General features: G+C 42.3%; 2 protein-coding genes and 1 non-coding gene across 7 annotated transcripts in view; 1 reads left to right on the top strand and 2 right to left on the bottom strand.

The window, feature by feature from the left end:
• The window catches only part of PHF20 (PHD finger protein 20), a 106,316-nt gene extending 81,630 nt beyond the window's left edge, over positions 1-24,686 (top strand). For 3 of the 5 annotated variants that reach the window (XM_011378353.2, XM_023522266.1, XM_011378354.2), the window contains 7 exons: positions 181-345; positions 1,283-1,461; positions 7,498-7,597; positions 10,463-10,658; positions 15,706-16,099; positions 17,911-18,094; positions 22,160-24,686. In XM_011378353.2, coding sequence (XP_011376655.1) covers positions 181-345; positions 1,283-1,461; positions 7,498-7,597; positions 10,463-10,658; positions 15,706-16,099; positions 17,911-18,094; positions 22,160-22,302 — 1,361 coding nt within the window. In that variant the 3' untranslated portion in view covers positions 22,303-24,686. The remainder of the gene's footprint in view (positions 1-180; positions 346-1,282; positions 1,462-7,497; positions 7,598-10,462; positions 10,659-15,705; positions 16,100-17,910; positions 18,095-22,159) is intronic. The other 2 variants (XM_023522263.1, XM_023522264.1) reach the window with 2 other exon arrangements.
• On the bottom strand, positions 7,983-8,088 carry LOC111730826. Its single transcript, XR_002776838.1, has one exon. It is a non-coding gene; the product is annotated as a U6 spliceosomal RNA (small nuclear RNA).
• A 996-nt stretch (positions 24,687-25,682) lies between the features above and the next one.
• LOC105304321 (SCAN domain-containing protein 1-like) lies at positions 25,683-26,494 on the bottom strand. Its single transcript, XM_011378355.1, has one exon. It carries the CDS (start codon positions 26,436-26,438, stop codon positions 25,932-25,934), a length of 507 nt encoding a protein of 168 aa, XP_011376657.1. The 5' UTR covers positions 26,439-26,494; the 3' UTR covers positions 25,683-25,931.
• Positions 26,495-26,500: the final 6 nt, after the last annotated feature.

Here is a 26,500-nt window from a genome sequence, read left to right on the forward strand (position 1 = left end):
TTCTCAGAAATAGCCAGAAGAATTAATGTCTGAATGTCTCCTCCACACCCCTTTCTACTTGAATTGCTCCCGAGCCTTTGACCTATTTGAACAGTGGAGCTGTTGGTTGGCTGGGATCGATTCTGGAATGCCCTGATGCTGTCTAGGGGTGCTAATTCCTCCCTGATCTTGTTCTTCCAGAATGCCCGTGCAGTGAGGAGATCAGTGATGCCTCCCAGGAACCTTCTCCACCCAAGGCATTTGCTGTCACCAGGTGCGGGTCCTCACACAAGCCCGGGGTCCACATGAGCCCACAGCTCCATGGCTCAGAATCTGGAAACCACAAAGGGAAAGTGAAAGTATCTGGTAAGGAGGCTCTCTGCTGGCTTGATCATTTGTGTGGCATTACAATCTGAGAAGGCTGGATTTATGTTGCTATTATAGTCTACTCTCCAGGCCCTCCACAAGTATAATCTGTTATATTATTTAAAATAATAAGTACATCAAATAAAACAAAGGCCATTATCTGTACCTTCCCTTAACTTGCCTTCTTTCCAACTTTGCTCTTGGTTGACTGTCTCTTAGGTACCTCTAAGCCAGTGTGTCTATAACCAAATCCATTATCCCCCATCCCCTTGCACACCTACCCTCCCATTCCTCCATTTCTTGTGTGATGGCTTTTGCATCTAACCTAGTTGCTCAGGGAAATGTGAGTCAACCTCGAAGCTTCCCCTTCTCCAGCAACTTGTAGGGTGATTATGAGTTTAAAAGGAGTTAATGTATGTAGAAAGTACTTAGAACAGTGTCTGGTACAGAATAAGTGATTAGTAAAGGTTAGCTGTAACTATAATCAGACCCCAAGACCTAGTGATTCTGGTGCTGGTTATTCCTGCCTTTCCTCATTCCTTCACCTTCTACAGAGTTTTAAAGGTAGCTCTGGATACAGACTTGACTGTAAGCCAGGTCCTGGCTAGATGGGGTGAAGTCGAGGAACACGTTTGAGTCATTAGGGATGATGAGTTCATGGGGGAGTTGCAGCTTCATTGTGACCTTGAGCAGCCACTTATCTTGGGCTTTTCAGTAAAATAAAGAAATGGAGTTTAGTTCGCTGCTAGGCGGCATTCATTGTTTGGGCTGTTACTAGATGACAGACCCAAGGAACAGATTGGAGTCCCCATTTCCCAGCTTTGTGAAAGTTCATTGACTGAATCTGTAGGGTCATTTCCACTGCTGACGATCTAGGATTTTAAAAATTTTATAATATAATTTAAAATAGTGGCTATTGTTTTCCCTTTTCTCTCAGAAGAGGATAATTTGAGTGAGTCCTCTTCTGAGAGCTTTCTTTGGAGCGATGAGGAGTATGGCCAAGATGTCGATGTGACCACCAACCCTGATGAGGAACTCGATGGGGATGACCGCTATGACTTTGAAGTGGTCCGCTGCATCTGTGAGGTTCAGGAGGAAAATGACTTCATGATTCAGGTAGGTAGCACTTCCAGGAGACAGGTATAGAGAAGTGCAAGCTGGTCTTTGGAGGGAGTTTCGAGGGACTACTGTTTGAGGTGAGCAAAAGTAAGTCACGTCAGAAGCCCCAGATAGGAAGCATTATCAGCAGCAGATTGAGGTTTGCTTTTTGGTTCAGCTTCCTCTGAATCTCAGGCTGGTGTAAATAGCGTATTAACAGAAGACGAGAGGACTTGAGGGATCATTGAGTCTAAACCTCTCATGCTTTGCTTGGAGCAGCTGGGACCCCCAAATGGGAAGGGCCTTGCCTGTGGTCACACAGTGAGGAGGTGAACAGCAGGGCCCCAGGTCTCTGGAGTGGCAGTTTAATCTTCCTATGGGCCCATACCTTCTCTCTGAAGTAAATTTTCTTTATGGCCTAAAGAAATGGAGGCCAGTTTTATAACTTGTCTATTTCTTGTTCTTTATTTTTCTGACATTTGTATCTATCATTTCCATCTCTGGGATGTGCCTGTGGCGTGGCCTCCTTGCCTGCCTTGGGGAGACCACTGGCCAGGACCTGCTTGCCTCTAGCCCTTCTCTTGCTCTTAATCACAGCTCTGGTGAAGGTGGCTCCCATCTGGCTGTCTCCAAGGGCTGTCATAAATAGCGTGCGTGTCTCGGCAGCTGCCTGGCTGTTCAGGGAACCTGAGTTTTTTAAGTAAGTCATGGCTACATTAGTTAAGATTCTTTGGGGATTTCTTTCCTTTTGAATAGCCTGTGAAGTAACCTCTGAGAATTCAGGGTACATGAATGGTCTCAAATATTACCTGATATTTATGACCTTAAGTATGCTTTAGATCAGTGGTTTTCAAACTTTTTCAACTGGTAAAAGCAGTAGTTTTGAAAGTTCAAAATAGATAATCTTCACTTCTAAGTTCAGAAATGTGAATGGTGGGCCTAGTCCCATGAAGTCTGACATGCAGTCAGGGTTATGAGTGACAGTGGCCAACTTGGAGCATTTCAGCCACTCAGTTCTTTTTCTCTTTTTGTGAGATAAGCCTAAAGCACACGGCTTTTGTATGGGTGACTTTTCCTAAACAGCGTGCTGTGTAGTCACTTTGATTAATCAGAGATGGAAAGAAAAGCTTTGTTTCAAGGATAGCATAACACTTAGCTAGCCTAGCAGTGCAGAATTGTGTGTACTGGTGGACCCTGTTGTCTTAACATTAAGCCTGGAACATACATGAATATGCATTTTTATTTAAGTTTGGTTTTTAAAAGTGTATTGAAGAGTGTTAGTTTTCATCCTGCTTCTCTGGGCGTGTCTTCTGTTCCAGGCCTTGGGAGCCTGATTTAGCCGTCTGTCTATAGTGATCTTTAGTGGCTGAGTCATGAAGGGCCCTCTGCCAAGGCTTTTTCGGCTAATCAGTGTGAGACCCCATGCCGATCTACTCTGGTCCTTTCTCCACTGACTCTCTGTAATTAGCAAGGATCGTGAGGTGTTTGTGAGGTAGAGCTTGATGTTCCATTCTGTGCTGTATGAAGAAACTAAGTTTGGAACTATTGAGGCCACACCAACTATTGCATGACAGAGTCAGGCATTGACTTCTATGTATCTCCTGCTCCTCAGGCTCCACATGGCCTTCCCCTCAGCTCAGCTCAACACTGTGGCTTCCTATCTGGCGTTGTGGTGATGGTGAGCTCACTTCAGAACACCTTGGGTTTTGCTGTAGAAAATTTTTCTACTGTCTACTTGCTTCCAGCTGGTTTCGTGTTATACAGGGACAGTTTCTGACTTTTCCCTGAGCAGTGACTACTTGGTAACTTTTAGCAAAAGGCATAAATTTAGAGGGAGTTAATACATTTAAAACTTTAAAAATTTATTCTAGTTTTAAATGTATTCATCATCTAGGAAGGTTCAAGTAATTTTTTCTTAAAATAGATTTTCAACTTACATTGATAATTTGCATAACCCTAGAATATTTTTAGTTTGTTTTCTAGAAGATGCATACATTAATTTTAATTGCTCTAGGGCAGATTTTGGCAAACTTTTTCTTAAAAGACCAGATAATAAATATTTTAGGTCTTGAGGGCCTTGGGTCTCTGTTGGAACTACTTTGCTCTGTCCCAAGCAGCCATAGGCAATATGTAAAATGAATGAGCATGAGTGAGTGTGTTCATATAATACATTAGTTACAAAAAAACCAGGACTCTAGCTGAATTTGACCTGTGGGCTGTAGGTTGCTGACCTTTGCCCTAGAGCAACAAATATGTTTTAGATGCCAAACCCCAGTAAAAACTGTGTAGCAATTTTAGCAAGAAGCCCATTTAAAAATTTTTATTTGTTTTAAAATTTATATTATTTGTTGCTAGATAATGCATTCACATAGTTCAGCGTTTAAAAGGTGTACAGAGGTATGCAGAGAAACTTCTTACCGCACCTGTGCCCCCTAACTACCTTTCCTGGAGGCAGCCCTTATCACCTTCTTGTATATCATTCCCAAAACATCGTGGCTAGGTAAGCAATAACAAATACCTTCTCTCCATTCTTTTTTTTTTTTTTGGGTGGTAAAATGTATATAACATAAAATTTACCATTTTAATCACTTTTAAGTGTATGTGGCTTTAAGTGAATTGGCATTGAGTACATTCACATTGCCCTGCAACCATCTTTTTCTTAAAAACAAATGTTATTTTATATGTAATATTTTCAATATCTTTTTTTCATATAACAATATATATGTTAAAGACCATTCCATTTTCAAACTTAAAAAAGCTTCCCCATTCTTTTTTATGGCTGCATAATGAATGGATGGATGATCATTTAGTTAGTCCTTCCCCTATTGAGGGACATGTAGATTGTTTTTAATCTTAACAGTGATGTAATGAATATTTTTGTGTAAGTACACCTTTCGGACCGCATTTTGGGAGTGGAATTCCTGGGTTAAAGAGCATATGCATTTATAATTTTGACAAATATTGCTATTTGTCATAACAATACTGTATAAACCCTCTCTGGAGGTAGTACCAAAGAACAGTCTTGGCAGCACCCTTGTTATAGGGCAGTATCAAACTTTTTATCTTTGTTTTTCAGAGGAGTGGAAAAAATAGTCTATTAGTATAGTCTTTCTTTTTTAGTATAGTCTTTTGTAATTTATTTTTAAATAAATTTTTAAAAAATTTATAATTGCTACATTTGGAAAACACAGAAAATCTCAGAGAAAACAAATATTACCCAGATTATTTTTTCCCAGGGATAACCACTGTGAATATCTTGGAATACACACATACACATGCTTATGTAAATGAAAATTATGCTCTATAGACAGTTTTTCATGAGAATAACACTTTTATGATGAAAGTAATAAATGTTTATTATAAAAATTTCAGACAGTCTATAAGGTTATAAAGAATTGATTGATCGATGTTTATGCATAATCCCCAAACCTAGAAATACTATGTATGCATATTATTAGTCTGGTTTTATTTCACATTAATTTATATTAATTCAGGTTACTTTACATTAATTTGTTCTTTTAATGGTTGATTTGCGAACATCTTTTTATTTAAGAATTAGTTTTTGTTTTTTTGACCCATCTGTTCATGTCCTTTATCCATTTTTCTGTTGAATAATAGTTGATGATTTTATTTTTGATTTGTATAGGCTTTTTGTAGATACTTTTTTGTATAGGCCATGAGAACAGTTAGAAATATTTGTACTTTGTCTTACAGATTTTTTGTTTTTATGAGGTCAAATATATTAAACTTTAGCGGCTTCTGAGATTGGACTAATAGTTACTTCCTCATTGGAAGTTTATACAAGTTTATAGAAAAGTTAATAAAAAATGTTCTCATGTTTTTTTCTGGTACTTTTGAGGTTTCATTTATTTTTTAAAAATCATTAAAATATTTGATCCGTTTGGTATTTATGCTGGTATAATAAAGTGAGGGCTGTGGCTAACAAGTTATCCCAACACTATGCCCCACTATTGAAATGCCACCTTTGTTTACTCTTATTTCTACCTTTACTTACTGTATTTCTGCATGTATTTGGATCTCTTTCTGGATTCTCTTTTTTTCCATTGATCCATCTGTCTATATATTTGCTTATACAATTCTATTTTAATTCTGTATCTTTATAATTTTTAAATACTTGATAGTACCCCCTTTTGTTCTTATTTTTTTTCTTCCAAATTTCCTGGCTATTAATTTTAAAATCTTTAAAAATAGCTTTTATCTAGTTCCAGAGCTATTCATTTATCATTTTATTAGCATTGCATTATTTTTATAAATTTACCCAGGGAGAAATGACATCCTTATGATAATGACTTGCTATCCAAGACTAAGGTAAACCTTACCATTGACTTAAGTCTCTGTGTCCTTCAAATAGTATTTAAAATTTTTCTTCATAGGATCTTGCTTGTTTTATTCTTAGATAGTTTATCTTTTCTGTTATTCTTGTTAATTCTCAATTTAAACTTTTTAAAAATGAGTGATGTATTTTAGCCAGACCCACATGAAGAAAGTTATTTTGAAATTTTTCAACTTGGTTGTATTCGATTCAGTTGTGGTGCATCCTAGTTCTCAAGACACTTATAAAGTCATTGGTGAGAGAGACTTTATCATTCTTATTATGTTTTGTGCTACTAACTGCCTTTGTTGTTGTGCCCTCTTCTGAGCCTTAATTTCCTCATTGGAAATTGAAGAATCTGAATCAGAGCTTATATGAAGTCTCTCTTCCAGCTCTGCCCCGTTGATTATGATATGATCAGCTTTCTAGAGGGTTTGTATCTGCCCACGAAAGCACTCTTGATGCCAGGTACTATCTGACTCCAAGTGGCTGAAGACTGTCTTAGCTTTGGCCTTTTTGTCCCTTTTGGCCAGTCTGTGGCCAAATCACCTAATGCCACATACACTTAAAAATGGTTAAAATGGTAAATTTTATGTTATATATGTTTTACCTTCATCCCATGTCAGGAAGCTCTGAGCTGTTCACTTTCCAGAGCTCTCTGTTTGGTTGAGTATTTCAAGCTTTAGGGCCCTAGTTTGGAATTGCTTCAGTTATCTTACTATCTTTTGCCATCTGCTTTTCTTTCCATTTCCTCCTCTGGGCCCTTAGCCCTCAGGCTTACGATCCTTAGGACGCCCTCATCGTCTGCTCCTTTCTTTCCCTCTGTGCCTCCTGCTCTTCTCTTCCCTCTCCCCCTTCACTCTTTCCCAAGGAAGGTGATGAAGTCTAGACATTAAAAGAACTAGTTTTGCAAGTTCCTGGTTTATGTTCTGATCCGCCTTTGCCTCTCTTCAGCTGTGTGACCTTTGGTAAGGTTTAGAGAGAACAATGCAATATGTAGCACATGGCTACTCCAGGAGGTATCAGAATTAGCTTACCCATTATTAGCAAGTAGCAGGAGGCCCTTAATACATTAAAGCTGTGTTCTGGGCTCTGCAATAGGAGCTTTTACACATGACCCATTAATTCCTCATAAACAGCCCCCCCGTGGACAGTAGAAATAGTATCCCATTTGGCAGGTGGGGAAACTGAATCCCAGGATGGAGAAGTGACCTGTGCAAGGTTACACAGCTAATGGATGTCTGAGCCAGAATTCAAACTCAGGTTTTTGTCATTCCAAGTTAACCCGCCTCTAAGAACTTGAATAGTTTTTGTCCTCATAAAGTGATCAGAAAAATGAAAGCTTCTAGAAATGGGAGTGAAAACAGAGACCAGCACTGCTTAATCTAAATCTTCTTCTGTGCTATCCAGTACAGTAGCCACTAGCCTCATATGATTATTGAACACTTACGATATGTCCGGTGGGACTAAGGAACTGACTGAATTTTTAACTTAATTTGTTAATGTAAATGTGAAGAGCCACAGGTGGCTAGTGGCTGCCATACTGGTGAGTGCAGTTCTAGATGAGTGGTTGCAGCCCAGCTCCTGTGTCAGTCAGTTGGGAGTGCTCTCTCTCATTTCTCCTCTACCTCCCCCTGCTACCTCCCCCCACAGGCGGGTCTTATTTTTGGATGGAGGATACCTTCTGAGTTTAATTTTTATTGCTTCTTTAATTCTAACAGTGTGAAGAGTGCCAGTGCTGGCAGCATGGGGTCTGCATGGGATTACTGGAAGAAAATGTGCCTGAGAAATACACCTGTTATGTTTGCCAAGACCCTCCAGGTAGAGATGTTTGGAGTCAGGGATAATAACAGTATGTAGCCTTTTCCTTAGCACAGCACCTGTTTAGCAGCCTGAGTGTCTATGGTCTTGAGACTCTTCTTCAGCATCGGCTAGACTCTGACTCCTTCTCGCCTTTGTTGCTCACTCAGTTGGTGGCCAGTTGTCCTGAACTTAGCAGGAAGAGACCATGTTTGAAGAGGTTCATCTAGTAGAAGGCCTGGCCTTGAGCTAGGATTTTTTTAAATTGTAGTATAAATCATGTAATATAAGATCTATCCTCTTAACAGATTTTTAAGTGTATAGTACAGTATTGTTTATAAACTGAGCACAGGGGTAGACAGCAGATCTCTAGAACTTTTTCATCTCGTATGACCGAAACCCTATAAAAACTATGGAACGCTCTACAGATTTGCTTGTCATCCTTGTGTAGGGGCTGTGCTAATCTTCTTTGTATTGTTCCCGTTTTAGAATATGGGCTGCCAGAGCAGCACCTTTTCCTTTTCTTGAGAGTTCATGAAGATGTGAGCTCTGTCCTTGGCTTTTCAGGACTGTTGGAAGGTTAGAAATGTGCCTCTGCTCCCTCTGGTGGCATTTGTCCTCCATTGCTTCATTGCCACCAGGAAGGGAGATATGCCCTAGAGGGAAGGAGGAAAAGTGTGGTTTCCAGGAGCCTGTCACCCAGAACAATGAATTAATTCCTTAGCAGGATCCCTTAGTTTCATTGTTCCATGGCCACAGAGCTGGCCTGTGGCTCTGGGGTGCCCCTTTCCAGTAGTCTCAGGGATGGATTATATATCTGTGGTTCTTGTCTTGCTATCAGTAGGGTGGTGACATCTTCTCCCTTTACCACCTGTAGGGTCTCCCCTCAGCTCTAGTCCCATGATCCCCTTACAGCTAGATAGTGCTTGAGAGTCTCTGCTTCTGTTGTTCCTTTTAGTCCTATGAGGGGCCTGATAGGAACTCCTATTCCCATTTTTGCTTATGAGAAAGAAATCGATGCTCAGGGATATGAGTGACTTTCCTAATCTCATGAAGCAAATTAGAATTGGAACTGGCTTGTGGAGCCAAATCTCTTGGTTTTGCTGGTTGTGTAGGGAAGGATTGGCTACCATAGTTCATTTTCCAGCAGGTTGGTCCCCTCAGGCATGATAACCTCTGTTGTGACACTGTCTCCTTGTGCTAAATTAGTCCATAGGCAGAAAGGAATATGCTTGTTTTTCCCTTTATCTCAAGGAGAGAATATGGTCAGAAGATTAGTCTATGAATCATAGAATATTATTGATAGGCAGTATCTCAGAGACCACTTAATTCAGCCCCAATATTTGACAAGTGAGCAAATAAAAGTCTAGCCGCGACATGACAGAAGATGAGAATTAGTGTCTCTGACCTTTGTCTTGTAAAACAGGGAGTGCTGCTCTGAATCCTGCTGCTCAGGCCACTCCTGCAGCAGCTGCCTCTGAGATTCCACACATATCCCAGGGGCTCATTCGGGTACTGTTTAAAAATCTCTCTTGTCTACTTTATTGTTCTTCATTCTTTCCCTCCACTTTCCCCTTTTTAGAAATCACACACACAATCTTCATTAAGTCCAGCACACTTTCTGAACTTTTATAACTGTAATTGCCAAGACTGTGAATAGATTCCTCCTTGAATTGAACACTCAATGTCTGTCACATTTATAGATTGTGTTTGACACTGCAGTGTCTTGGGCCAGAAGTTTAACCTAACAGATTTATTCTTTAAAGGTTACCTAAAGATATTTTTGACAAAATCAAGGTACATCCCCACCTCATGTCTTGGTAAAGCCAGAAAGAGCCCAAGACCTTGATAGGGTTATTTCAGGGTTTTTAGGTATTGGGAGGTGAACAACAGTTTGGTTGAAAGCTGTTCTCTGGGATTTTGGAGCAGGAAACACTGCCAAGTCACATGTGTTTTCAGCCCTTCTCAAGTGTCCCTGTAATGAACAAGACCGCTGAAGCTGTCCAGTTCATCTGTTGTTGTAACAGATGGGAAACAGAGGTCCAGAGAAGGGAGAGGGCCTGATCATTATTTAGTTTGGTGGTAGGTGACAGCTGGAGGGGAACGTGGGGCTTTTTTCCATTTGAGATATCCATTTGAGATGCCTTTTGCCAGGCACTATGAACAAGATGGTTTCTACTCTTCTGGCTCTTAGTGGAGTTGGGGCCAGAAACCGATGTCAAAATAAGTCAAATAAATAAGAACTTGTTAGATAGGGATAAATGCTGTGAGGGGGCCAAAGTGAGCAGATAGGGAACGACTAGGAAGCACTGAAGAGGCTCTCTTACTTTGGGAGATGACAAAAGGCGTCTCTGAGGAGAGATGATAAGGAGCCAGTCCTACAAAGGCCTTGGGGAATAGTGTTCCAGACAGAGGGGGTGCTAGAGCAGAGACCCTACGACCAGAAAAAGCTTGATGTGTTCCAGCAACTGAAAGAAGGCCGATGGTAAGGGTGGGGCCAGGATGGCAGAAAGGAGCTGGCTCCTGCAGGTCTTATTAGGCTAGAGTTAGGGCTTTGGCCTTCTGTGTGTGGGAGGGCATCTTTGCAGGTCTTATGTAGGAGAGAGGATGATGCGATTTAAATTGAAGGAGGTATCCAGTTTCCTACCATACCTCTGGCCATTTCCAGGGATCAGGAAATTTACATTCCTTACAACTTTATCCCCAACACCTAGTAGGAAGCCTCACATATAGCAGATGCCAAGTAAATGTATGTTGGGTGAATAAATGAATAAAATGAACACACCAGTCCATCCTTCCAATAGTTTGTGTGATAACTGTACAATGATGAAATGGCCTGGGTTTCTTTTAGGTCGAGTATTAACTCTCTCATTGTCACTGTTTTAGGTCAGAGGCCTGGTTTCAAGTACTGGTATGACAAGGAATGGTTGACCAGGGGACATATGCATGGTCTGGCATTTTTAGAAGAGAACTACTCTCAACAGAATGCCAAGAAGATTGTGGCCACCCACCAACTTCTCGGTGACGTGCAGAGAGTGATTGAGGTTCTTCATGGCCTGCAGCTGAAGATGAGCATCTTGCAGTAAGTGTGGCACCGTAGCTTTGGGGGAAACGTCTGATTGGCATGGTCTAGGGGTGGAGTGGGGATAAATTTAAGAAATTAGAACACCTCAGAATCAATGATAACTTTACTAAATGAGACCTTTACTAAAAATTCTTTGTTGTATTTGTTATATTTGCATAAATTAACTTCACCCATTTTAAGTGTTCATTGAGTTTTGACATATGTATACACCCTTGCAGCCACCACTATAATTAAGATACAGTGTATGTATTTATAGTTGAGTTTGTTTTTTGTTTTAGTATACAGTTATGAGTTTTTTGTTTTTGTTCTTAAAATTGTGGTAAGATATAGATCATACAAAAATGACCATCTTAACCGTTTTTAAGTGTACAGTTTAGTAGTGTTAGGTTCATAAACTTTGTTGTGCAACCAGTCCCCAGAACTCTTCATCTTGTAAAACTGAAACTTTGTACCCGTTAAACAACTTTTCTCCATTTCCCCTCTCCCCAGTCCCTGGCAACCACCCTTCTACTTTCTATCTCTATGAATTTGACTATTCTTGGTACTTCATATAAATGGAACCCTACAGTATTTGTCTTTTTATGACTGGCTCATTTCACTTGGCATAATGTCCTCAAGGTTCATGTATTTTGTTGGCTATATTGAATTTCTTTTTAAGGCTGAATAATATTCCATTGTATGTAATACCACATTCTGTTTATCTGTTTATCCTAAGCATTCTTGATTGGTAAGCAAAGTAAAACTGAAAACTATTGGAAGAGGTGTCGGCAAGCCTGCTCTCTAGAATAGGGGTTGCTCACTAAACATGTCTCTTGACGGTTTGCTCATAACAGAAAAGTTTTAGGCCTTTTGGAGCTGGACTTCCGGCTTTTAGTGGCCAGAGTTTAGAATAAAGTGAGTGTGAGTTCTCTTCTGTGGTTGCATTCTATATGTCAGGTGACCCAAGTTCAGGTAAGCTCTGAGAAAGACATGCACCTTTTATTTAGGGACTGTTGCCTTTTATAACCTATCCCTACTTTACCGTATCGGGTAACTGGACCTTGAGTGGGGCAGCCACTCTCCCACGGTTTCCAGGGGTAGAGCCAGTCCTGGCTCCTGGCAAGTACTTGTCCCTAACCTTTCTAACTGCCTCTCAGCGGTTCCATGAGTTTTCTTTTGGTATTAGCATAGTCTATGGTGGGGACAGCTTCTCTTCTGTAAAAATCTCTTTGTAAGTTCTCCCATGAGCCTGCCCATAGGGTGCCATTTTACTTAAGTCACCAACAATGACAAACTAGTTCCCCGAGTGAATCAGATGTGACAGGACACTCTCTGACAAGGTTTTCTTTGCGCTGACTAGCCCTGGAGGCCTCTTGTCGTCAAGCAGAGGGTCAAAGCCCCGAATGGCAGAATGAGGGTCTTTTTTCTCTTACAATCTAGCATACAGAGGCCTGCCATAAAGTGTTGGCATGACAAAGAGTGGTTGAGCAGGGCACATTCAGCAAGGGTATATATTGGCTTGGGTAGAAGTTAAGCTGTTATAGCAAAGACCCTAAAAATAGAGGCTAAAACAAAATAGAATTTTCTTTCTCACATAACATGGTTCAGGGGTAAGCAGGAGTCCAGGCCAGGTAGGTAACTTTTCTCCAGGATTCCATCTGGGGACTTGGCACCTTGGGTTCCTTCTGTCTTAATGCTCTGGCATTCCATTGGGATTATCATCATCTGCATGGTTGAAGCAGTCTCATCTGTACCTCCACTCTGCTCCAACCCCCAGGAGGGGGAAAGGAGAAGAACGGGGAGCAAGTGGTTTCCTGGACACACCTAACTGCAGGCGGCCATGTGCTCTGCTGAAACTCAGTAGTGAGGGTGGAGGTGGGTGTAAGAGAACGGGAAGGTAGTTGCTGGGGGGAAATTAGCCATTATTGTGACAGTATCTGTTGAGGTAAACTGAATGAAGTGACAGCTCTGGATATGATGTCAGAAACTAGCTATTTTCTTGCATTTTATAAAATTGGAAAACTTTACTGCATTTTAACCAAATGAATTAATGAGATGCCAGAAATTAACTGGTAGGTGGAAGGTGGTCCATGTGAGGGCCTAAGAAAAAGCTCAGGTTTTGCTTTTGATTGTGAACTTTGCTATATATCTTTTCATTTGAGGATTCAGTCAGCTGGTGTTCTCTTTCTTCTCACTGTCAACGATCCCCATTGAGATCCTTCATCTTTATAGCAGTGATTTTGTACTGGAAGAATTAAATGTGACTTCTCTGAGCAATTCAGAAGAGGGTCTGGGGGGATCTTTTTAGTCATTTTTTATGGAAGAAAGATCCTGGGAGAGGGGAGGTGGTCCCAGTATGTTTGTGTACACATAGGTGGTCTCTGCTGTCATAGTCTCTGGGTCTTCATTCTCAAATATTGTTCCTAAATGGCCTGGCCGATTTATTTTCAAAGGCAAACAATAAAACTAGGAATAACTTCAGAACATCTGTTGTTATTTAAAAAGTAGCATGCATGGCTGTGCATACCTTCTTCATGATTGGCAGGGCTTACAAGGAAAGACCAGGGTTGTCCTTGTGTGGAAAAGTAGTAGTTGGGGCTTCAGATCTTATCTGGGAGAATGAAACTTATAGGAAGGAGGGATCAAACACTTTTGTGATTCTTATGCAAGAGGAGGTCTATACTGGGGTGTGTATATATATATATATATATATATATATATATATATATATGTTTTACATTAAAAGATTTCAGACTTACAGTGGACCTGAAAGTTAACAATGACTCCCATTTCCCCTGATGCAGTTATGATTTCAGAGGTGTGTCTGGGGCCTGGGGTTCCTGGTATAGGTTGTGATACCCTGTAAGAACTGGCCCAGGGGCCCAGGCTGCCATGATGCCGATTGTTTCCTCTCCTTCCCCAGTGGATAGGAGTTGTATTGGTACTGGGGACTGCTGGAGTGAGAGAGCTGATAGTCGGTGGATAGTTGTAGCCACTTTGGGTGGAGAATTGTAGGTTCTGTAAGGTCACTCCATGCCTTCCTATTTATGACCTATTCCACTTTTGCAAGAAGGCTTCAGTAAAGTGTGCATTGGGGGTACCCATGTGTGGGAGTTGCTGGTGAATTAAGCTTGTGGTTTCCTGCTTATCTGGTTTCAGTGTTTCTCACCTGGGGCTGGGAAAGTACTGTTGACAGTTATCCCATGGGATAATTCTCTGTGTGAGATTGTCCTGAACATTACAGGATGTTTAGCATTCCTGGATTCTATGGACTAAATGCCAGTAGTAGCCCTCATCATTGTGACAATCTGAAAGGCCCCCACACGTTTCTACACACCTGCGAACCAAATGTGGGTAGCACCTGTCTGTCTTCCCACTTGTTTCCCAGCACTCCCTGGAGGACACTGCCCTCCCAGCTGGGAACTGCTGGTAGCAGATGGACCTTAGCCAAGAAGCCCAGTTTTTCTTTCTCCCGCATCTCCACCATCTTTCTCTCTCTTCTTTACTTTCTTTCTTTTAGTGATCAAAGGTTTGGAAGCTCCAGGTGGTAAAGAAAAGTTAAAAGGTGAAGTTTATCTACAATAGTAGCTTTAACCTGTTTCCCATTTGCCCCGAGAATATTCGCCGGCAGTGCTTGTGGCTGCAGCATTTACCCCGAGATAACTCGCAGATTATAGTCCTAACCTTAACCCCAAGTTTGCCACAAAATAGCTCACCTTTATTATTATTTTCGTATCACTTTAGTATATTGATAATCTTTGGAAACAAATGACATCATTCTATTTATAACATTCTGTTTTTAGTAGTGGTATTTCCATTTACAAAATACAGTTATTCTCTATCGCTGAAAATGTCAAATCCTAGATGTTCCACTTCGTGTTGTTCCGTGCTTTGAAATTTACCACACGAAAGAGAATTATTAAATACTGATCATATACATTTCTGTTACGTTAGGATTAGAGACAGATTCTGTTTAGAAATAACTTCAAGAACAGTTTTTATGCTTTATTTTCACATTGAAAACCAGATTTGCTTCAGCCTCAGAGAGCATGTTTATGTAAAATTAACACTGGCAGTGAGCTGCACTTTTTTTTCTAAATGGGAAATGGGTTAAAACTTAAATATATATATATGTATATATATATCCCAGAGTAAGAAATACATTTTCTATCACTCACATGTTTAAAACTGAAACTAAAATTTCACAAAACACCTACTCTGACTTTGATATTTTCTGTTCTATATTCTATTTTCCCCTTTTTACAATTGATTCAATAAATTAATTTAGTGACCCTCGATTGGGTTAAAACTCAAACAGTGAATGAATCTGGGAAACTCTGAAGTCATACAGTTTTATGTGCATATACATGTTAGGCAGTGCTTTGAACAGATTCTCAGAAGAGTTTATGGCTCAAAAGATCAGAATCCTTGTTCTTTAGTAAACTTTTCTCTTTGGTGAGAGTAGATTTTAGAAGAATTTTTAAAAATTTTATTATTAATGGCCTATAGATAGATGACTTTTGATTTTATTTTTCTCCCCTCTTTGGATCATCATTGCATTATTGTAATTGAGTATCATTGCATGCCAGGGTTATCGTGACTTGTTTATTAATAAATTATGGTTATTTTTAGTCATATTTGAAGAATATTTTACTGCCAACAATGTACTTCTATTCAAATTAATTCACTTAATCTTTATTAAACTCAGTGGTCGATGGCAGACACATGGTTAGCCCAGTTTTACAGAGGAGGAATCAAGAACAAGGCTGGCTGAGTGACTCATCCCAATTGCACTGCTAATCAGTAGTAGCTGAGTTGAAATGCAGTCAGGCCTTCTGACTGTAGGTCAAGTCCCACTCACTGCAGGTGTGCACAGTGGGAGCCTGCCTGGGGCTGGTCTCAGAGACTCTGAATTTTTATTCTCTCTTTACTTGGCAAAGAGTGATTTGTGATCACATGGCCCAGGTGGGAGCTCTTCTCCCTATGGGGAGAGTGTTGGGAACTGAAAGCCCCTGAAGTGGTTCCAGTTACTCCAGAGCCCTTTCTGTGTTTGCCCTCCCCACAGGAGCAAGGAGCATCCTGATCTGCAGCTGTGGTGTCAGCCTTGGAAACAGCACTCAGGGGACGAGAAATCTCATTCCAAACACATCCATGTTGCTGAGGCCAAGAGCAAGGAGGAAGCCCCAAGCTATAGAACTTTGAATGGGGCGGTGGAGAAGCCCCTGCCCCGATCTGTGGAGGAGTCCTACATCACCAGCGAGCACTGCTACCAGAAGCCCCGCACCTATTACCCTGCTGTGGAGCAGAAGCTGGTGGTGGAGACCCGGGGCTCTGCCCTTGATGACGCAGTCAACTCCCTCCACGAGAATGGTGATGATTCCCTCTCCCCGCGCCTGGGCTGGCCTCTAGACCAAGACAGGAGCAGGGGCGACAGTGACCCCAAACCCAGCTCCCCAAAGGTATGTGGCTCACTTGTGCTTGTTCTTAATTCAGTGCTTGTAAGTCCTCCTCCTAGGGTTAAATGTTCTATGGAAGATGATTATTATAAAATTGTATTTATTGTAAAACTGTATTTAAATTTGCTTATCATGGGTGTTTGTGGTCTGTTAAAATGGGTGCAAAATCAGGAGAGCCCATTTAAACTAAAGATCTTGCTTCTGGGAAGCACCTACGAAATGGCATAGTCAGTAGGGGTAGGGGTGGGCAGGTGGGAAGTAGCAAGGAGAAAAGGGTTGCATGGGACTTGATGAATGGAACTAAGTTAAGAAAATGAGGTTTTCCTGTAATGCAACTTACATTATAATTGCACCTAGGTGTTAATTCTTAGCATGAACAAAAGATGTCAAGTGTTGTGTTAGGCATAAGTTTTTCAATGTAATTCTGTGATAGCTTTACTTTGACTTTTAACTTCCCAGACCTGACATAAGAATAGTCTGTTTTATCAAAATATTTGCAGATTTACCAGTTTTCTCAAGTTTTCCCAAGAGTCTCAGTTTGTCTGTCTCTGTCTGTCTCTGTCTGTCTCTGTCTCTCTCTGTCTCTCTCTGTCTCTCTCTGTCTCTCTCTGTCTGTCTCTCAAGTCATTCTCTTCTGGAGCCTGCTGTGTCACCTCTTGCCAAAGTTGTCATTTTTAACTATTCACTGGTCTTGTTCAGCCATGTTCTCAGGTGTCAGGCTGTGTGATTTTGAGAGCTTCTCTATCCTTGTTCTTACTTTCACAGACTTTATTCTGTGGGTTGGTATCACCATCATTAGATACGATGCCGTATATTGCTAAGAGCATTCTAGATTATAAGCCCCTCAAGGGTGGGTGGGCATCGTACCTCATTCAGCCTGTGCCCTTGCCAGTATCTAAACAGTACTGGGCAAGGCTGGTAAGGACAGTCTTTGCAGAGAGACCCAATTTCAAGTCTCAACTCAGACATTTACTGCGTGATTCTGAGTGGGTCACTTTACCTCCTCAGATATGTCCCCTCACCCAAATGACAGTGCCATTTTAGTTATTGTGCAGTGTATCTGTGAAAAGCTCGCAGCACATGGCTTTGTACACAGTAAGTTCTAAAATATTAGCTAGAATCTATTTCATTTCAAATGAACAAATGAAAGGTTGAGATCACAAACCCCAGAAAAGGTTTGTCCTCCTAGGCATATTTCCTAGCAGCATCTGGCATATAATAAAAATTTAGAAAATAGTGGGCCTAAACAAGGCAGCCAGAGTTAAAAATTTCTTTCATTGATGGCAGGTTGGCTATAGGCTGGCAACTGTATTTTGTAAACCTTACCCCATTTCATCATCACAAACCTTTAAAGTAGATTTTACTATTTCCATCTTTCCTATGAGGGAACAGGCTCAGAGAGGTTCACATAGTCAACAAGACACAGAGCTAGAACTTAAAACTAATTTGTCTGACTTCCATATACGAATGTTTATCTGTACTTGCCCTGGTCTACTCTGGACTCAGGGCTCTGGAAGCCATTCCGTGGCCTATTTCAGGCCGCAGGCATCGGGCCAGTTACTGGAAAGCAGCTGTGGGGTCTTCTGAGCCAGACGTCTGTGCTGCCCTCAGGTGGTTGCAGTTGGTATAGCAGGGACGCTTCTGCCCAGTGCACAAGAGAGACGGAGGAAATGGGAGAGATGGAGGAAAGCGAGGCAGAGATTTGGAATGTACAAATTGCAACTGGTTTTTCAGATAGTTGCAAACACTGGCTGGTTGGAGAAGGAGATGGGAGCTGTTTCTATTAAGTGACTTAAATGTTATTGCATCCCCAGGTGAGGGACTATGTCTCCAAAAAAGTCCTACCAGAGGAAGCACCTGCTCGGAAGCTGCTGGACAGAGGTGGAGAGGGGCTACTGAGCTCCCAGCACCAGTGGCAGTTTAACCTGCTGACCCACGTGGAATCGCTTCAGGATGAAGTCACGCATCGAATGGACTCCATTGAGAAGGAGCTGGATGGTAGGGCTCCCTCCCTGGCTCTCTGCCTGTTGGCAGGCACTGCGAGCCCACCAGGATGAGATGCTTTCTGAACCCCCCGAATCTGGTTCTCCAGGGACAGCCGTATTCTTGTCTTTTCTTCTTTTCCGTCTCACGCACTTCCATTCTCCCCTGAAGATGGGCAGGCCTTACTTGGAGTATTTATCGGGCACTTCTAAGGTCTGCGTAATGTCAGGGGTCCTGCCTCACTTCTGCAAAGGAGAGTGTGCAGAAGAGCAGCTGATCTCTGCAGGCAGTGTGCAAGCTGAGCAAATCTTTACTAACCAAGTTCTTAATTGAGTTTTTAGGATATCCGAGGATTAATCTGAAAAAAAAAAAAAATAACACCTTTTATTTCAGCCTTTGATAAAATCTAAAATGAAGCCTTCTTCTCTTTATCAGTAGGGATGTAAGAACTCGACTGAGTCATCTGCGTAGCCCCTGGGTACTTCTCCCAGATATCAGTGGTAACAGATGGGCTTGGAGGACAGAACGCGTGATGATGTAGTTCATGTTCAGTTTCTTTTGATCCCCAGGAAGTTGCCAGTTTGGTTTTTGAAGACAAAATTCCTTCTTGATTATTCTCTTATTTCCTAATTATTTGTTTTCATCCTTAAAATGGAGACTGATTAAGAAATGTTCTGTTTGAGGACTCTGAGTGCAGTCAAGCTGTTAATTACTTTTATTGAGGATATAACATACTGAACATGAACAAATTTAGAAAAATGCCATTTGCTACACAAACTAGGGTCACAAGGTTTGGCCAGGACTTGTGAATGGCCTTGGCCATGCCAGGGGAGAACTGTGAGGGAAGCAATAACAGGGAGGCCTCCTGGAACTGCTGGGACTGAAGCAGAGCCTTGAGGAGAGAATTTTCTGCTGGAGAGGGGGTGACTCAGAGTGGATGATATGAAGACTGCTTGTACTGGAAAAGGGATTGCTCTGTTGGAGGACAGAAAGAGAAAGAGAGACAGACCTACATGCCCTCATGCGTGTGTCCTGCCCCTGAGGCAAACCTGAGGCTGAGGCAGTGGGAATAGAGGGCTAATCTAGGGTCTCTTGTGAGGGCATTTCTGGAAGCGTGAGTGTTTCTCTTTTACTTCTAAAAGGTTTGCTTGGTCTCCTTAGAATTGTAACTGATGCCACTGTCTGTGAAAACCGTATTAGATTGCTAAAAGGATCAAACGCCAGACTGAAAATTGTAGGTTTTGAGAGAATGGCAGTAGGAGTGGCTCTGGGTCCCTAAGAGGAGGCTTAGCACCATGGAAACAAGATTTACATTTCGTTGTGGCCAAAGGAACCTTCTGCCCTTAGGGGAGAAGTCGGAGCCTAGCTGCTTATTCACTGCCTTACTCTTCCTGCCCTGCTTGAGCTGCCCCAGGCCTGGGCTCACCCAGTGTGGCAAGGATCATAAACCTGGGCTTCCCCTCTGTGGCCTCCCAGAGGACCCCTTCTGTGTCCTGCTGATTTGGGGCCACATACTCTGTTCATGTTCTCATACTCCAGGCCTTGAGAGGTACCAAGCATAAAAATCAGTTATAAAGTTTAAAGGTTTTTAGTTAAACAGACTTTTGCATTGTGTTTAATTAATTCATTAGAATCCCCTTTTACTTCTACTACAGTAGAGAGTGAACTCTTCGGTTCATCTAAATACCATCAAGATAAGCAAAGTTTATATAGGAATTTGGGTACAATATTGTTTTTTAAAAAGCCTAGTAAGCTGTTATATCGACTGATACATATTTTAAAATGTCATTGTTTTAATATTAACCATTATTTAATAATTTATGTAGTTGTATGAACAGTATTATAAAACTAAAAGACAAAAGGTATTTAATGACCATGAAAATACTGAATCTTTTAGCATTAAAAATACTATTTTAAGAAAATATATTACTTTATAGAGCACATTTGAAATGAAACCTTCTGCCTTGCTTGCTGTCATTTTACTGCTGAAAAGCTGTTGAGCTTCCTTAAAAGAGAAACTGAGGGTAGGGGTCCAGCATATGACATGGAGAAAAGGCTGGCCTGCTGAATGCTGGGGTCCAGAGGAGATGCTGTTGGTTCCCACAGTTCTGGGTCTGGTCTTCAGCCCTATAAACTAGAAAAGGTTTCCAGCTTAGAGACTCCAAACAGTGCTCTGAACCACGCTCAGACTCTTCTAGTTTGCACGCTGGCGCTCTTTCTCCCTATGCATGCCTCTTGGGTCACCACAGTTTTGGGAAATGTCTTTGGTGACATTCTGGAACCACATCTGTGGTAGTCATGGCGACCTTAAGAGAGGGGCCTCTCAGCAATTGTAGGAGCATCTCGCCAGGGATAGATTGGCTGACATTCTCTCTCTCTGTTGGAAGCAGCCCAGCCAGCCTTGACTGTGTCTTCTTTAGAGTCACCCAGATGGGCTCTTCTGGCATTGACTTTGGGTCTTTTCTTTGTTTATTCTTGTGCCCTTTTGCTGAGCAGTGCCCTGTCTCTTTCTAGGTTTTTTTTTTTTTTCTTTTTTTTTTTTAAGACTTAATCAGTGTATTGGAACTGGTGACTGTGGAGTTTTCCTTGCTCAGGTCACTAATCACTCTCATATGACATTGATTCTTTACTCTTGGTTTTCAAGTTCAAGTCTGAGAAGGCAGTGTTATTTTTCTTATTTTCAGATACTTGTTGGGATCAGGAGGAGGGAAGGTTCCTCCTCCTTGGAACCCTCAAATACCAGCAAGAAATCTGATAGAGGGAGGATGGTGAGCTCTGTGGAGCCCGAGCAGTCGGGGCATTCCGCCAGGCTATTCCTGCATTCTCTCACTGCCTTGGTTGAATGCCTGCTATGTTCCAGGCACAGCTGAGTGTTAGGGATATAATGGTGAGCAAGGCAGACTCGGCCTCTGCCTTCGTGGAGGCTGATCTCATGGTAGAGACAGATATTAATTAAATCATCCCATTATGTATGGTTACAAACTATGGTTAGTGCTCTAAAGGAGGAGAACATGTGATAGCACAGCACCCATAACACAGGGACCAGAGTGTAGAGTTGGGGAAGGCTTCTCTGAGAAGTAACTTGCAGGAAACAAAGGGTTTAGAAAGGTAGGAAAGATTGTGGAGGCCTGGGTCTGAGGAGGGGAGAGGATTGTGTGTGAGACTGCAAGCTGCTTGAGGAACAGGCATGGGGTGGGTCTTCCTCTTTCCGTACCTCTGGCTCCAGGGTCCAGAAGGTGCTCAGTATAGGTTGGAGCGTGGATTTAAAAAGCTACAGGCAGGCTGGGGCAAGCACAGGGCCTACCTGGAGGGGCCGGCTTTTGTCAGAGATGCAGAGTTCCAGGATGGCCTCTCCTCAAATGCCAGAGCTTCAGGGAGTGGCCTGGGTAAGAACAAACATCCTCTAGAGAAATCCCTGCTCTCAGAAGCATGACAGCTTTTTAGATATTGAACCAATTATAATCAAATGTGTTAGTACCTGGACATCTTACACCAAATATTTAAAGAGAAACTAAAATCAGAATATTCTGTGCTACCAATGATAGCAAATCAGAATTTATGGTGAAAAAAATAGACCTTTTCGAGTTCCTTTAGATTCTCATTTTTCTTAACAGGAGCCTAAAATACCAGGCTCTCTGATTTCTAGCATAGGAAACCCTTATAAAGATTGGGCAGTAACACTGAGAAAGCCTTTCTAGACTCTAGAGCCGCACTAATACAGTAGTCACTAGCTATGTGTGGCTGTTCAATTAAAATTGAATACAGTTTAAATTCAGTTCCTCATTTGCACTAGCCACTGTTTTAAGTGCTTGGTAGCCACATACAGCTAGTGGCTCCTGTATTAGACAATACAGACAGACCATTTCCATTGTCACAGAAAGTTCTTTTGGATTGTGCTGCTCTAAAGCATTTGAGCTTTGTCCTAGGAGTAATACTTTGTAGAGAGGGTGATGAGTCATTGTTGCCTTTCTTCCTGCCTCCCATTGGGTGGTCAGATGGGATATGGTGCTGAAATTTTTGATGACAGTTTTACAAATCAAGTGTTGGAAACTCACAGGGTTGTCTCTCTTCTTCCTACAGTGTTGGAGAGCTGGCTAGACTACACCGGGGAACTGGAGCCCCCGGAGCCACTGGCCAGGCTTCCGCAGCTCAAGCATTGCATCAAGCAGCTGCTGACGGACCTGGGCAAGGTGCAGCAGATCGCGCTCTGCTGCTCAACATGAAACTGGGCACCCAAAACTAATGGGGGCAAAATCCTGGGGCGCATGCAGGAGGAACTTCGCGTATTTAAATAAACAAACCTAGCATGCTGAATGCACGTGACACCGACTGACTTCAGGGATCTGGGCAGGGGGTGTGATGGACATTGGACAAAGAGGCCGTTTTGGTTGCTGGAGGGCAGAGCACTCTGATCTCGAAGCTACCAAGAGGGTAGCAAATAGACTCTTGGGATTCCCTTCTTCTGTGCACATCGTTGGATGGAGTGAGTCTTTTTGCACAAACTTCACTTGAAATCGTGCCACCGATGATAAATGGAATGAGAGCCAAAAAGTTTCGTTGGAAACAGTTGTAAATTCGACTTGCAGCTTATTTAATTGACTTTTCTGTCAGGTTGGGGCACATGCCAAGCCTTTGGTTTCTGCCTGGCATGGATTTAGGTAGCAGGCGTCATTTTCATTTTTCCAGCTTCTTGGGAATGTCGTGATTTCACCATTCTGTGAAGGTTGGTAAGGAGCAGAGGCCTTGGCTGCCCTGCCTTCTCTTTAGGACTCTTCACTTTTCTCACATCTCTTGCATGACTTCATGGTACTGGGACAGGTTTTGTATGCTTTCATCCCAGAGTTGGCCGGGTTGTGTCTTTTGTAGCAGAGCCCATACAGCCTGTGGAGGAACTAGAATCTCACTGTAGTAAGAATCTAGGAGGAATGCGAACCTGAAGCGGGTGAGGTCTGGAATCCAAAGGACGTCGTTTTCTACCCACTTCTTAATATTGATAGCTTCCCAGGTCTATTTCATGTCCAAAAAATATTTCCCCAAATTTTGAACTCTTTCACTGTAAAGATTTGTTACAAAGAATGTGGTTTGGGGAATTACCTTATTTTATATTGTAAACAAACTTAAGATTCTACACGTGCCGCTTTCCTCCTTCTCTGAAGGGTGTATGTTCAGTAGTGGCATTTTCAGAATGGTTTTAATATACTTTAACACTTTACATTTCCTCTTTGTATTATTTTGTGAGATCAAGGTGATTATGCTGCTTAAGGTCCAGGTACAGTTTGTACCTTTAGAGACAATATTTGTTACTCTCATAGGTTACGGTTCCACGTGTAATTGCTATATTGGTGTTTTTCTTTACTAGGCAAAGTTAAAGAAAATGTTCCATGCTTTGAGGAGTGACCCGTTCACCATTTACTTTTCTTATCACTAAAGGCAAAAAAGCACAGTTGTCCATTAACACTCACAAGTTAATTATGGGTTTATGAATCTGTAATGTTTTATGCTGCAAATATTTACTATGTAAACGTGAAGTAGCCAATATCTCAATAGCAATGACAGTATCTCCAGCAATCTGTGGAATGGTTAGGTTTTTAAGGCATAGGTCATTGTGGTCGTGAAGGCCTCTGTACCAAGGTCTATTTCAGGGAATGCTGTCTAGTGCTTTGTTCACCATGTGATTATAAAACGAATTTAGGACAAGTTTACCTGCTGTAGCGTATCCATCAGAAGGAATACACGTAGCTATGACATCTATGGAAAAGCTGACACAATTCTTCTACAAGAGGCTCTTTCCCATTGCTAACAGTGTTTCTGGTCTGGGAAGAAACACTCAAGGAGTATGCATGGCATCTGTTTTGCATAATTTATCAGACAGCCTCATTATAAGAATTGTGTGATGTCTGAAAAGGGAAGAAACAGAATGGTTTTTTTGTTGCCACAGCTTTAAGGTATGACGACTCATTACTGATTTTTTCCCCTAAAAATAAGTTTGAGCGTCACATCCGGGGAAGCTGTAGCTTTAAGGTAGTCGATCTCATGTCTTTTTCAAAGATGGAAGCAGAAAGTGAATTACTCTAATTTTGCCCATTATTGGGTTTATTGTTTGTTTTGTAAAGAAATAATCTCCTTTCACTCATTGTGACTTTTGTCCTTAGGGAAGCAGGGATAACTCCAATTTCTGATAACCTCAGTGTGCTTCCCTAATTTAAAGCCATGTTGAGGGGCTCCATCCTCATTGCTGGGTCAAGTTGAATTAACCCCAAGTTGGAGCACTGGAAATTGTTATTTGCAAATGTTACTGTTACCATTTAGAAGCACGTACACTACCTAAGTTTTCTTTTGAGAAAAACTATTCACCTTAAAAAAAAATTGCCTTGACAAAAACAGTTCTGGTTTGACTAATCATTTTGCTTAAGTCATGAGTATATGCAAGGTGGACCCTTGATGAGCCAACATTGCACTGTGGATACATATCTATGTTTACGCGCTATTAGAACAGAAGGCGCTGTATATAGAAATGTTGCTTTGAAGCAATATTTGCAAAACATGCAAACTTCTGTATATGTATTTGGAAAAAATAAAACAGGTTTTTGTTGCTAATGTTATGCTATTAAGTTCTCTATTAATGTGCATTGCTTTTCTATAAACATCTTTTAAAGAAGTCTAAACATTTTTACATTCTAAATATTTATCTTCTGCAAGGAGGCAGATGGATGCAAGCTCAAGATCCTAAATCCCAAGAAAGTATGCAAAATACTTTTGAATTCATTTGTCTGTCTTTAATATGCAAAAGTAAAATGCCCCACACTAGCCTCTAACCCAGTCTGGCTCACGCTTTGTAGTGTCAGCTGCAGGCTTATTATATTGACTATTGAAAGCAGTGCTGGGGAAGGCCGGTTTGGCTTTCCTTATTATTATTAAGATGGCACCCACTACAGATAGGACCCTTCTGAGACTAATCCAAACTGCCTACGGCGGAAGACTGAAAGAACAGAGTAGGTTCTAGATTTTATGGCAGTGCTTCCCTATTGCCAAATTCCTTCTTCTTTCTAAACAATTATGCTTATTAAAAAAAAAAAAATGTAGGCAGTTGGAGAAATAAAAACGTGTAGCTCCAGCAATATAAAAAATCCATTAGTTCACACCAGCTCTGCTTAAGTACTTCTAGAGGCCTAAGATTTGGTAAGGAAGGCGAGTCTGGAGGTTTAAACCAGAGCTCACAAACAAGAACTAGCCTATCTTTAAGGACTTTCCCGGAACCTTATTAAAATAGCTCTGAAGTTTGGGCCTTTGGGGAAGCCTGTGCCCAAAGGGCCGGCGCATGGAATAAGTTGGTGGCAGCGTTGGTATGGAGCCAGCTATTTCCCTGCACGATCCTACAACCACCTAAAAGGCAAGACGTACCAATTTTTCTTTGAGGTACAAAAACAAGCTCAAGTTCTAGTGAGAGAGGGGCAAATATAGAACCCTCATCACACAGACTCCTAATAAAGGACACCCAAGTGGGGTCTTTGGGAGCGCGCGAGGAAAACAGATTTCCCAGATGTATTGAAGACCCAGGCCTAATCAACACATAATGATCCAATGAAAGCCAACGAAGGCCAAGTGATTAGAAAACGAAGGTTTTATTCTCATGGGCCCAAGTTGGTTTCGCAACTAGCCAGAAAAGAGGTTGGAAATACGCTTGGAAAAATAAACCCAGTAAAGAACGAATGAAAGGGACACACCAGACTACAGGATGTGCCAAAACTCATTATTCATTAATGCGGAGTGGGGAGCCAGGCTCAGGTCCCCGGCCCCGATCATCGCTCCAGTCCAGGGAGCGCCCGGACCAGGCCACCCGCAGCTTCGCCGCTCAGCCGGTGATGCGCACATCCGTGCGGCGGCGAAGCCGTCGGGCCCGCGCCGCCTCCGGCAGGATGGCAAGCAGCTGCTCTTGCACCAGCATCTCCACGATCTGCTCCTTGGTACGGATGTCGGGTCGCAGCCACTGGCGGGAGAGCTCCCGCAGCTGCCGGAACGCCTCCCGTGGGCCCGCCGCGTCCTGGTAGCGGAACTGTCGGAAACGCTGGCGGAACGTCTCTGGGCCGGGCCGGGAGCCGCCAGAGCCTGGGGCGGGGCCCACGGATGAAGGCCCGAGAGCGAGCTCCAGGGCCGCGGAGGCCGCCGCGGGAGGTGGAGAGACCGCTTTAGGGACCGCGGCGTTTTGGCTGGAGGGTTCGGGGACAGGCGGTGGAGCCTCAGGAGTCGATGAAGAGCCCGCAGAGTTACGCTCCCGGTCTGAGCTCGGTCCAGCTTCTTCTTTGTCCTGTGGCGGCGCCGGGCTCCTAGGAGCCGCTAATACCGGCTCGGTCGCCACCATGACTCCGGCTCTGGGCGTCACTCTTTGTCCTGCGGCCTCAGCACTGCGTCTGCGTAGGGGCG

This window comes from Pteropus vampyrus, unplaced genomic scaffold (genome assembly GCF_000151845.1).
Source record: "Pteropus vampyrus isolate Shadow unplaced genomic scaffold, Pvam_2.0 Scaffold336, whole genome shotgun sequence".
In the NCBI taxonomy this organism is placed as follows: domain Eukaryota; kingdom Metazoa; phylum Chordata; class Mammalia; order Chiroptera; family Pteropodidae; genus Pteropus; species Pteropus vampyrus.